Source organism: Poromitra crassiceps, assembly GCF_964638095.1.
Source record: "Poromitra crassiceps genome assembly, chromosome: 10".
NCBI classification, from domain to species: domain Eukaryota; kingdom Metazoa; phylum Chordata; class Actinopteri; order Beryciformes; family Melamphaidae; genus Poromitra; species Poromitra crassiceps.
In genome coordinates this window covers 43,640,591-43,653,834 of record NC_139631.1, presented here as the reverse complement: position 1 = coordinate 43,653,834, position 13,244 = coordinate 43,640,591, and the positions used below count along the sequence as shown (strand labels likewise).

Genomic DNA, 13,244 nt, shown 5'->3' with positions numbered 1-13,244 from the left:
AGTGCCATTAAAAGGGGGCGGCTAGCTAGCAAACGGCTAAATGAGACTACACTGTTGAGTCGACGGGGATATTATACCTCAACGTCATCACTTCAAAGGACAAATTCTCTTTCCCTCACCTGGTTCAGCCTGTTCAGCCCGGGGTAATCAGTGCACAGCAGCGCACACATCAACAACACTCTAGGTTGAGCGGTGACGTGACGTAGAAGCCTATGCGACACTGTGTGTAGTTAGCTTAGCACAAGCTTTTTACTTCTAGGGCTCGCATTTACGCTTCAAAACTCATGAAAGTGGTCCTCATGTGTGAAGATTATCCCGCTGAACACTGGTTCGCGTTTGATTAAGCTTGCCTTGCCCACAGACCTTATTTGAAGCATCGCGCCAAAAACCCATTCAAAAATCCCATAGACAGAAACAGTGAAGAACCCGGAAGTCCGGGACTTCCGCGTTCCGACTACAAAAATACGTCATCCCTGGGGCTCTCTATAACTGTGTAATAACTGTGTAATTACTGTCTCAAAGCTTTGCTTATATAGATGGATTAACTGTGCAATATCTGACTTATAGCCTTGTTTACAATCCAGTGTGGTTTACATATACAATAAGACTGTACATAGATATACAATTCTTTATTTCTTAGATACATATTTATATGGGTCACCCTACATCACACTTATTGTATATAATGTAAATGTGTTGTGTAACTTGTGTGCTGCTTTTCTTGGCCAGCTCCCTATTGAAAAAGAGATTCTTCATCTCAGTGAGGCTAACCTGGATAAATAAAGGTTAAATAAATCAATAAATTGTATTGGAGAAAAGTGATAATTATTGGGAAAATATGCATATGAATTCACTCACAAAGTACTTGATTTGCTGCTAATAACTTTGCAATACTTTTTTCTTTTCTTAATCTTTTTAAGCGGTGCAGCCGGTTCTATACATGGCATGTTTGTCCGTTTGTAGCACAAGAGGATAGACCAGTCAAGAGTAGCCTACTACAGCAGGGGTGTCCAAACGTTTTTGAACGGGGGCCACATTAGATCATGTGAAAATACCGGGGGGCCAGCTACTTCTCGCATCATATGGGTTATAGGGGGGCACGGTGGCTCAGTGGTAGAGCTGTCGCCTCACAGTAAGAAGGTCCTGAGTTCGATTCTCGCCTGGGACACTGTGGGCGCTGTGGTTGTGTTCCCCCCCCATATCTTCAGTGCCCACTGCCCAGGTGGGTTATCTCGTCGTAAGGGCCTTTCTCTCTGTGTGGAGTTTGCATGTTCTCCCCGTGCTCCCCCAGGGGGTTCCTCCGTACATAACCCCCCCCCCCCCCCTTAAAAACATGCAGAAGATCAGATCGTCATCGTCATCCGACCAGTGACGACAACATCCGAAGTCGGTCCCCGGGCGCTGTACGAGAAAGCGACCACTGCTCCTGGCCTGCCCCCCGGAGGAAAGGACAAGCCAGGATGGGTCAAATGCAGAGGACAAATTTCACCAGCCACCGTCAGCATGAGTGTGTTTGTGGCCATGCATGTGTTGATGTGTGATCGTGTGACAATAAAAGACGGGCTTGTCCGTCTGAAATCGTGTTATTTAAAAGAAAATCACGTAAAATAAAATTGTACTCAAGGATTTTGTTTACCGTCTGAAAACATGAGTTCTGCCTGTGTTGTTCCTACTTGGTGCTTGTCTACAAACTGTATGATAGTGCTGTCATCGTTAGGTGAACAGAAAAAATGTGAATTGAACTTGCTTGATTAACCAATACTGTGTGGAGGGCCACATATAGTCTATTCTGAGAGACAAGCCGTGGGCCATCGTTCCGTGGGCCACAATTGGCCCCCGGGCCGGACTTTGGACATGGAGAGTGTGCAGGGGGGGAGGGGCTGACCTGCACCGCTTAACATGTACATCACACTGTAGCAGGAGCCTAACTATTCCAACCAATAGAAATGCCCAAGCTCTGTTATCGCCCCACAGGTGAAGGAGGAGGCGGGGTTTGACTGTCAGCCAATCACGTTGCTGCTGGTCCAGGAGCAGGGGCCGCAGTGGATCCGCTTTGTCTTCCTGGCCGAGGTCACAGGTCAGAGGTCACACACACAGTGGCGGACTGCATAATCGGGCACGTCGGGCAAATGCCCGGTGGCCTGGCCTGGCCTGGCCTGCCAAAAAATTTTTTTTTTTTTTTTTGCAGGCCAGGCCAGGCCACTCACTGAACAGCACGCCAGGCGCCGCCTACTGGTTTACTAGTGGTTTTATTACTTTATTCAGGTTTAAAGTGGGTGCATCTCATTGTAAAATTGGACTTGGCCCAAATTGGGCTTCAAACGGCCCAAATTGGGCTTCAAACGGCCCAAATCAGGCTTCAAACAGCCCAAATCTGGCTTTAAACGACCCAAATCTGGCTTCAAACGGCCCAAATTGGGCTTCAAACGCCCCAAATTTTTCACGCGCGTCGGCCTGTATCGGCCTGGCCTGCTTGGTATCTAATGCCCGGCCTGAATTATGATCCCAGTCCGCCCCTGCACACACACACACCTTTTTATAGATAAATTAGATTTAATTTGAGTCATAGACTGTATAAAAATATGGACGTAGCCACCTTGACGTCACCCATTGGTTTGTGGACCGTTTTGAAGCTTTGAGTTTGGCATTTTGACGTGGCCATCTTGGTTATTTGCAGCCAGAAGCAGCTATGGTGCGTTCCTTTATCGCAAAATAACTGGGATGTTGAGGCTAAATGACGTCACATCCGTTTTGTTATAATTCCATGTGCAGAAAACTGGAGCTGGGAAGTTCACTGTTCACTGGTCAGATCCAGTCGCTAGCCAGGCTAGCCATTGTTAGCAATAACAGTTGATAACAAGGCATTTCGCGGCATTTTGCACATACAAACACTGCAGCAACATGTCCACACAGATAGAAGTTAGACAGTGCTGTGTGTACAGCTGATTTAATGAGACACAAACAAGACAGAAGTGCTAATAAACAGCATTTACTATGATTATAACTACTGTTGTTGCAGCAGCAGCCATCTTGGATTTTTGAGGTTGGGGTTGCTGAGGCTCCTACGAGTTTGGAATGGGAAATACCAGCTCTGGTGACGTCACTGTCCCAGCTTCATGACCTTTGAACCGTAAGATTACCAGTTCCCAGTTATAAAGGAATGCACGACTAGCGTGACGTGAGACCAGGGGTTTCCCACAGAGCCACAGCACCGCCTGCTATTGGTCCATGGTTGGCGAGCTGTGTGATCACTGGACAGGTGACCTGTCAATCATGTCCCAAAGCCCAAAGCATAGTCTACTTTATCGTCTATTTGACTCAAAATGGGAGCATAATTTACTAAATGATCATGCTTTATTATTAAAGCATGATCATATTCAGTACACCTATTTAATAATGTATGCAAAAATCACAAAAATCTAATTTCTTTCGTTTTTCACATGAAAAGTTATTTTTTCAAGATTTCATTTATAACAGTAATATAATCTACAGTTTGCTGACGTCACATAGTACTATCAAATTTCTACCCCATTTCAACCAATCATATTACGACATGGCAGCTGTCAATCAAATCTTCATTTCAGGATAAAAAACATTTCGACTTCAAAAAGACTTGAAACTAGCGTTTGAGACCATCAATTCATTAGGAAAGTGAAGACGGGTCATTTTACCATTCACTTCCATACAATCAGACTTCTTTTTGCAGCCAGTGGAGGCGCCCCGCCAGCCATTAGGCACTTCTGCATTGGCTTCACTTTTCAGAACCAGAGGTTGCCCCTTGGTGTTAGTGAAATAAACCAGACTGAACTGACAACACCTCTCTCTCTCCCCCAGGGGGCAGTATAAAGGGGTTGTGTGAGGCGGATCAGGAGTCCCTGCAGGCCTGCTGGTGGGACAGAGCGTCTCCTCTCCCTCTGAGGGGGCGGGACATCCTGCGCCTCATCGACTCCGGACTCAGGTAGGACCAGACAGGTGACTCAGGTAGGACCAGACAGGTGACAGCTGACTCAGGTAGGACCAGACAGGTGACAGGTGACTCAGGTAGGACCAGACAGGTGACAGGTGACTCAGGTAGGACCAGACAGGTGACAGCTGCTCAGGTAGGACCAGACAGGTGACAGCTGACTCAGGTAGGACCAGACAGGTGACAGGTGACTCAGGTAGGACCAGACAGGTGACAGGTGACTCAGGTAGGACCAGCCAGGTGACAGGTGACTCAGGTAGGACCAGACAGGTGACAGGTGACTCAGGTAGGACCAGACAGGTGACAGCTGACTCAGGTAGGACCAGACAGGTGACAGGTGACTCAGGTAGGACCAGACAGGTGACAGCTGCTCAGGTAGGACCAGACAGGTGACAGCTGCTCAGGTAGGACCAGACAGGTGACAGCTGACTCAGGTAGGACCAGACAGGTGACAGCTGACTCAGGTAGGACCAGACAGGTGACAGGTGACTCAGGTAGGACCAGACAGGTGACAGGTGACTCAGGTAGGACCAGACAGGTGACAGCTGACTCAGGTAGGACCAGACAGGTGACAGCTGCTCAGGTAGGACCAGACAGGTGACAGCTGACTCAGGTAGGACCAGACAGGTGACAGCTGACTCAGGTAGGACCAGACAGGTGACAGCTGACTCAGGTAGGACCAGACAGGTGACAGCTGCTCAGGTAGGACCAGACAGGTGACAGCTGACTCAGGTAGGACCAGACAGGTGACAGCTGACTCAGGTAGGACCAGACAGGTGACAGGTGACTCAGGTAGGACCAGACAGGTGACAGCTGACTCAGGTAGGACCAGACAGGTGACAGGTGACTCAGGTAGGACCAGACAGGTGACAGCTGCTCAGGTAGGACCAGACAGGTGACAGGTGACTCAGGTAGGACCAGACAGGTGACAGCTGCTCAGGTAGGACCAGACAGGTGACAGCTGCTCAGGTAGGACCAGACAGGTGACAGGTGACTCAGGTAGGACCAGACAGGTGACAGCTGACTCAGGTAGGACCAGACAGGTGACAGCTGACTCAGGTAGGACCAGACAGGTGACAGCTGACTCAGGTAGGACCAGACAGGTGACAGGTGACTCAGGTAGGACCAGACAGGTGACAGCTGACTCAGGTAGGACCAGACAGGTGACTCAGGTAGGACCAGACAGGTGACAGCTGACTCAGGTAGGACCAGACAGGTGACAGCTGACTCAGGTAGGACCAGACAGGTGACAGGTGACTCAGGTAGGACCAGACAGGTGACAGGTGACTCAGGTAGGACCAGACAGGTGACAGGTGACTCAGGTAGGACCAGACAGGTGACAGGTGACTCAGGTAGGACCAGACAGGTGACAGCTGACTCAGGTAGGACCAGACAGGTGACAGCTGACTCAGGTAGGACCAGACAGGTGACAGCTGCTCAGGTAGGACCAGACAGGTGACAGCTGACTCAGGTAGGACCAGACAGGTGACAGCTGACTCAGGTAGGACCAGACAGGTGACAGCTGACTCAGGTAGGACCAGACAGGTGACAGCTGCTCAGGTAGGACCAGACAGGTGACAGGTGACTCAGGTAGGACCAGACAGGTGACAGGTGACTCAGGTAGGACCAGACAGGTGACAGCTGACTCAGGTAGGACCAGACAGGTGACAGCTGCTCAGGTAGGACCAGACAGGTGACAGCTGCTCAGGTAGGACCAGACAGGTGACAGGTGACTCAGGTAGGACCAGACAGGTGACAGGTGACTCAGGTAGGACCAGACAGGTGACAGGTGACTCAGGTAGGACCAGACAGGTGACAGCTGACTCAGGTAGGACCAGACAGGTGACAGCTGCTCAGGTAGGACCAGACAGGTGACAGGTGACTCAGGTAGGACCAGACAGGTGACAGGTGACTCAGGTAGGACCAGACAGGTGACAGCTGACTCGTCGGCTTGTTCTTTGTGTCATAATGTGGCCTTCAAGATCAGTAGTTATTTCACCTGCTCCGGTGCTATTTTCTGCATATCGATCGTATTGTTCATCGATTGCCTGACCGATTCCTTCTGTATAAAGTGTTAAGCTGTCTACAGACTGTGAGAATTTAGCAATCTTATATAAGTTATAAGTTTATTGCAGGCCACACTGGATCTAAGAAACATGGGTACGACGTCAGCTTTGATGTGTATAGACTGTACGATGATACCTTGTGTGGGTGTGGGTTAGGGTATGGCTTAGGGTTAGGGTGTGGGTGTGGGTTAGGGGTACGGACAGCAACAAACCTGTAGCTGAGTGGCTATGACAGGCGGCCAGCGGCCCCAGGTTCAAATCCCGCACGCCTCGAGGTTATATTTTCACCCAACTCTGAGACACATGATAGAGGACGCTTAACGTTGAAACGTGATGTCAGGTCGTATGCAGCTGCTTGTACAAACGACGTCATGGGTCGTATCCAGTTGGAGGTCAGGCTGTTGCAAGCAAAATGCCCCGAGCCCCCGCTCATTTCTGACCCTGATGCACACAATATTCCACTATTATTCAGAAAATGACAATATTCTGAATTTGATAAGGGTCATGTAAACAGCATATATTCCAGTTGCATTTTCCGAATTTGGCCTTTTTTTCCGAATTTAGCATTTTCCGATTAAGACATCTGGGTTATTCCAGTATTATTCAAGTTTTAGGAGGATTCTTTGATCATGTATACAGCGCATTCGGAATATGCGTCTGAATCTGGGTTTTTACCGCAGTTTGCGACGCATCTTGCCTGTTTGTGGTCAGCTGATGTGTGCTAGAAAGCGTTAGAAGAGGCGATATGATCATATAATCTATCATCTCTGTCATGCGAAAAGAAAAGCCCATTTCTGATCGGGAGGAGATGAGAAACATGCTGATTTAAAGAGAGAGATATTTAAAGAGTGAGGCCCACGCCCCACGGAAGTCCAAAATGTTTGCGAGGGAGTGAATGGAGATGACAAATCTCATAAATGACTCTGGCGTAAACGTACTAGCCTACTTTTTATGAAAGACTTGGATGTGCAAATATCGCAGCGCCAAACTTTGTGATGCTGGTAAGAATAGTCAGTGCTGCTCTGTTTATTCTCAACAGAAAAACTCAGCTGCATCTCTCTCTCCCCCTCCCTGACGTGTCGGGGAGGGCGAGCTACGGGAATATTAGTGGATTATTCATTTAGTCGGAATATTGTCATTTTCCGAATATGGGCAAAAACCGGGAATATTGTGTGCATGTAAACATAATCATTGTGACCACATTGAACACAAGTGTAAATGCAAATGCGTTCTCAACAGTGTTGGGCAAGTTACTTTCAAAATGTCATATACTACATATTACTAGTTACTTTCATTTGAAAGTAATAAGTTACTTTACAATATTACTTTCTGTGTAGAGTAACTTGTTATTACACTACTTTTGCATTACTTTCACCAAAATAACTGCAGTAGCAGAATGACATTGCCGCCCTGGAACCACCCCGAAAAAGAATGTTAAACCCTCTTGAAGTCAGTGTAAACTCTATTCTAAATGTTATCCTTTTGCTTTGTTATTGTCGTCTATAGTGGTTATTTGCATAAAAACACACAATTTGATTAGGAAATTATTGTATCTATTTAAATATTTGCTTTGATTTAAAAAGTGTAACTCAATTTGTAACTTGTGTTACTTGACAAAGTAACTGGTTACTGATTACTGAAATCTTATTGGTAATAAGTTATATTACTGAGTTCCTGCTCAAAGTAATATATTACATGTAATATGTTACTTTTGTAATGAGTTACCCCCGACACTGCTTCTCAATCCACATACATCAACAGTCGCTGCTGTTTTTCTGCGGCTCTGTCTAGTACTCCATGGAGCTTGCCTGATCCGAACGCAAGGTGTAAATGTAATCAGGTTAATGTGGTCAAGCACGATCTGATTGCAATCTGATCACCTATCTGTACACCGTCTGCAGCTGGTCCAAAACGCTGCCGCCCACTTACTCACCAGGTCTAAAAAATCCTGCCATATCACCCCCATTCTAGCCTCCCTGCACTGGCTACCAGTTCATTTCAGGATCCAGTATAAGATCCTGTTAATCACTTACAAAGCTCTAAACGGCCAAGCCCCAGCCTACATCTGTGATCTCATTCCACCACACCACAACACTCGTCGTTCTCTGAGGTCCTCAGACCAGGGGCTCCTGGCAGTGCCCAGGACCCGACTAAAGACCAGGGGCTCCTGGCAGTGCCCAGGCCCCGACTAAAGACCAGGGGGGACCGGGCGTTTGGGGCGGCCGCCCCTAGACTCTGGAACGCACTTCCCCCGGTCCTGAGATCGGCTGCCTCCCTCAACCTGTTCAAGGGACACCTGAAGACGCACTTATTTAAGCAGGCGTTTTGAGCAGTCTTAGGCCGATCATCACCTCACTGTCCTCTTGCACTTGGTTTTATGTTTGTATGTTGTTTTTAAGATTTTATCCTACTTTTGCTGTTATGTTATGTTATGTTACTATTTTTGCCCTAGTGCCATATAGCCCTAAATGTTTTTGACTGACATATTATGTACAGCACTCTGTGCATTCGTGCTGGGAGGGGTGCTTTAGAAATAAACTTTTACTTACTTACTTACCTAAAACACATTTTAAATTGGGTCTCAGTACATTCATCTGGAGTGACACATCACACAATGTGAGCTTGTACCTCCAGTTGTGGTCTGGCAGATCCCATCACAACGCATTTACACCTTGCATTAGCATGCGGTTTTCCTTATCGCGATAACCAGATATCCGGATTCAGATCACATTTTAATTTACTACTGCAAGCTTCTTCACTCTGCTGAACTGTGAAGCCGACAGCTGGGTTTAGCTGTGGTCTACTATCACTCTGACCTGAATGTGAACGGTGTTGTGGTTTTCCTGCAGCCCTGATATGAGTTTGAATGTGTGAATGTGTTTTGGTTCCTCCAGGTACCGGCAGCTCCCCTGGCACCCGGCCTGCCTGCCTCTGGACCTGGGCTGCCGTCACGTGGTGCAGAGACTCGCTCTGGTCTTCACCAACACTCAGGACCACATCTGGGTCCTGCTGGTCCAAGGTACGACTGACCAACGGACGAACGCGTTTTATTTGAGTTGTTTGAAAGTGTTGTTCACACTATTCTCCTTTTTTCTACAAATGTCACCGCCTCACCTGCTTTCTGTACAGAAAACGGAGATGAATTAGCGAGACACCAGGTGTGTTGTTGATGCTGCATTGCATTCTGGTCTATCTGCTGCTGCTTTGGGTGGAGAAACTGGTCTGTAGGAAGAAGCCCCTTGCTCTTAGATTCTGAGGAACTGACGCCACAACCTGACGTTCACCACCTTTAACTTTGATAGGTGTTGGCAGTTTAAAAAGAAGAATAGTGTGAACATCAGCTTAGAAGACAAAATCTGTGTTAAAGCCCCGTTATGTCGTTTTTCTCTTTGGGGGAAGTGCGCCCGCACAGTTACAGATGCTAACGGTAATAAATGCTATATAGACTTCCCTGTTTGTATGTTCAGATACTCTCTCCTTTCTGCAGTTTTTTTTAACTGATTTGCTGGGGGGGAAATGGCTCCAAATATCCCCACATTTTCTTGTCTCGACTTGTTTTTAGTGACAGACGCCCCCGTTACTATGTCAGCGGAAAACCTTTAATTTGAAGGAGCTGTGCAGGAAATGGGAGTAAGATTTCCAGGCAACTTGACAGGCTCCTCAGCTCTGTTTGGGACGTTTGACAGTGATGCCATTCTCCCTATTAGAAGTCACTGTGTGCCATCAAAACGATGAATAAAAAGCTGTTATATTAAGGTAAGAGTTACATAATGGGGCTGGAACTTCCTTTGTCTTCTCTCATTGCTTTATCTTTGCCCCCCTCCAGCCCCGAGGCCCCACCTCCCCTCGGCATTGGCGGTGAAGACGCACGCGGTGAGCTGGGCGGCCAGTCAGGTGGTGCAGGAGGCGCTGCCGTCGGCGTACTGCGACCACGCTGTGACCACGCTGGGCCTGCTCAGCCTGCAGCACCAGGCAGCCAGCCCCCCCGGCAAGACGGACGGCGTGTGCTTCAACACGCTGGTGGCTCTGGTGCCGGACCGAGTGCAGCGCGGCGAGGACGGCCGCCACCTGGACCGGCTCGAGTCTGGACTGCCGCCGCCCGTGGAAAACCCCCGGTACTGCTGGTACCGAGTCCAGAACCAGACCATCAGAGAGAAACTGCTGGAGCGGACAAAAAACACTTCCATTCTACCCATCCAAAGCCTGTACTGACACATGTATTATAAACTAGTGGTTCTCAAAGTGGGGTTCCAGGGGGGTCCCCAGCAAAAAGGTGGATACTTTATTTTCACTATAATTCCATCCATTTTATTTCTTTATTTATTTACACATAATTAAAAAAGAAAAACCTGCTGTAGAGACAAGAAGCCCTATTAGATGGGCTTATTCTGGGTCTCTACCAATCATCATCATCATCAGTATATAAATGGGAGCTGGGGCTCTGCGTCTCTGTCCCACTGATGACATCATCAGTGATGTCATACATTCACAGTGATGATGTCATCAGTGATGTCATAAATTGTGACATCAGTGATGTCAGGGGCATTGTGACATCTCCAGTGATGCACACATACACACACACAAGAGACAAGACACAGAGAGTGTGTGTGTGTGTGTGTGTGTGTGTCTCTCTTGTGTGTGTATGTGTGCCAGTATTCAAAATACTCCTTACAAAGCAAAGCATACAATATGAACAAAAAGAAGAGAAAAGAAACAAGCGAACACTAAATAAGAAAAGGAAAAGCAACAGTAAAAAAAAGAAAATAAAGAAAAGGGATAAACAAATGAGCAACATAAATGAGTAGAGAGTTAAAGTAGACATAAGTAACACAATGACAGAATGTATGACTATTTTGATCATGGGTCTGGTCCGTGGTCTAATTTGAGGGTTAGAACCACCGTTATAAACTATATTTATTGTTATTTAAATCTTGGCTTTAAGAAGAGGACTCTTCTTTGCGAAGAGAACGGACTGTCACATTTAACTTTTGGCTTTACTCTGAAAGGAGAGAAACATCTAATTTATCAGTGGGCTTTGAGGAGAAGGCTTTTATTTTGAAGGGACTAAATGTATATGTTGGTTTTGAGAGGATGGTTATTGTTCTGAAGTAACCAGTGTTTATGTTTTTTTTTACACTTTTTAGGATGACTTTTATTCTGAAAGAAACAGATTTGAGACAATTTAGTTTTGACCAGAGGGCTTTTACTGTGAAACTGTCGGAACCCTAAGATAAAGTTCTCCACAAGTTTAACAACCGTGTGTGTGTGTGTGTGTGTCTGTGTTACAATAACAATAGATCACGAGCGGTATACAACTTTCTGTAATATAACACAAAGCGGGAGAAAAAAATATAGAATCAGAAATCAATGTTTATGTAAATATCCAAGGCTTGCGCCGCGGCTCTGTGCACAGTGTGCAGGCATTTAGCAGAGGAATACGGTAGTTCTACGGTTGGGAGCAAATGTAGTGCCAAATGAGAGGGCTGTTTGACGGTAAAGTAAAGCTCTAAAAATTGTCAAAATAGAGTGTACATGTACACTGATATTGATTTGTTTAGGTGGGCATTATTTTAGGTGGCTAAGTTATATTTTAGTAGCTGCCCCGCTAAGCTACAGGGAAACAGCTCTGAGCTTGATGCATTGAGAGTGTTGGATCTCCAAACATGGTGTGCGCCGCGGCTCTGTGCACAGTGTGCAGGCATTTAGCAGAGGAATACGGTAGTTCTACGGTTGGGAGCAAATGTAGTGCCAAATGAGAGGGCTGTTTGACGGTAAAGTAAAGCTCTAAAAATTGTCAAAATAGAGTGTACATGTACACTGATATTGATTTGTTTAGGTGGGCATTATTTTAGGTGGCTAAGTTATATTTTAGTAGCTGCCCCGCTAAGCTACAGGGAAACAGCTCTGAGCTTGATGCATTGAGAGTGTTGGATCTCCAAACATGGTGTGCGATGGGTCCACAGTGCTTTACCCAGTAGCCTACAGACTGTATCAGGGATGCAAACTCATGCAGTGTGAAAAAGGTGACAGATACACAAAACCACTCAGAAATCATTAACTGAAGTGCCCTATTTTGGGATCAAAAAGGTGAATGTCACCTAAAAGTGACTAGTTTGCATCCCTGTGTATGCAAGTACCTCATAGGACCCCACTTCAAACAAACCGAACTATCCCTTTAAAATGTATTAACTCGTTCATAAAGACTAAGAACCTGAGGCCTGTACATCGAAGCAAGATTAGTGGCTTAGCGAGGTAACTTCAGGTTTAACCCTGGGTTTGCCGTGCTACCACGCTAGTTCACTTCTTACCGAGATAGATCACCATGGCAACTTATGCTGCACTGCTCCTGGGCAGGTTAAGTTCAGAGGATAAGATCAAAACCCATGAAAGACCCACCTTCTGACCAATCAGCTCTCTGGAAACAGCGAATCACCATTCATATAGGATCCCCATATGAAAAATAGATAGAAAAAAACATCAACAGCTCCTGTTGAATTAATCGAGGACTGAAGCTTTGCACTTGTTAACTTAATTTAACTAATTAAATTAAGCCTACTTACCACTTTGGAATATGTTTTTATATTTATTCATATTATTATATGAATTATTCCATCAGTGCGACCAAACACATCATGAGTGGTAGAGATAATTATTCATTGAGCCTAAATCTAATAGTTTATTAAATAGCCCTACAGATTTGGTAAATTTAGACTGAGATAGATTACACATTCTACTCATAAAATATGCAGGTTTTATTGAGTTTATGAGAGGGTGAATTGAAGCTGCTGTAGGCTCATGTGGAGGCAGAAACCGCTGAAATGACTGATGATGTGAATAAAAGCGGTGACTTCAGTAACAGAATAATCCAATGCGGACTTTAACTCTGACATACAGTAAAGCTCCACTAATTAATACACTGATGTGCACTTTGAATGAATGAGGAAATAGGCGTGCCTGGCACTGTAAAATCTGGAGCTGTCCATATTGCATTGTGATTGGCTCGTTGTTACAAACCACACCTCTTTCGTGGGCACGAGCTCGCGTGCACGAGCTCAGAACTGTATATGGAAATCCTAAATTGACAAGACCCAGGTGATAACACCTTTGTGGTATCGTTTAGCTCGATTGTCCGGTTAATTCAAACCAGATCAAGGGGGGAGGACAGATCCTGGATCAGTTTGTCTCCATTCGTGATACAGGCCCCTGGTCTGCCA

General features: G+C 46.2%; 1 protein-coding gene across 1 annotated transcript in view; it reads left to right on the top strand.

The window, feature by feature from the left end:
• Positions 1-10,714, top strand: part of nudt18 (nudix (nucleoside diphosphate linked moiety X)-type motif 18) — a 16,150-nt gene extending 5,436 nt beyond the window's left edge. Inside the window, exons 4-7 of the mRNA XM_083645048.1 lie at positions 1,975-2,077; positions 3,835-3,958; positions 8,925-9,049; positions 9,857-10,714. Of these exons, the coding sequence (XP_083501174.1) occupies positions 1,975-2,077; positions 3,835-3,958; positions 8,925-9,049; positions 9,857-10,242 (738 nt within the window). The 3' untranslated portion in view covers positions 10,243-10,714. The remainder of the gene's footprint in view (positions 1-1,974; positions 2,078-3,834; positions 3,959-8,924; positions 9,050-9,856) is intronic.
• The last annotated feature ends 2,530 nt before the right edge of the window (positions 10,715-13,244 follow it).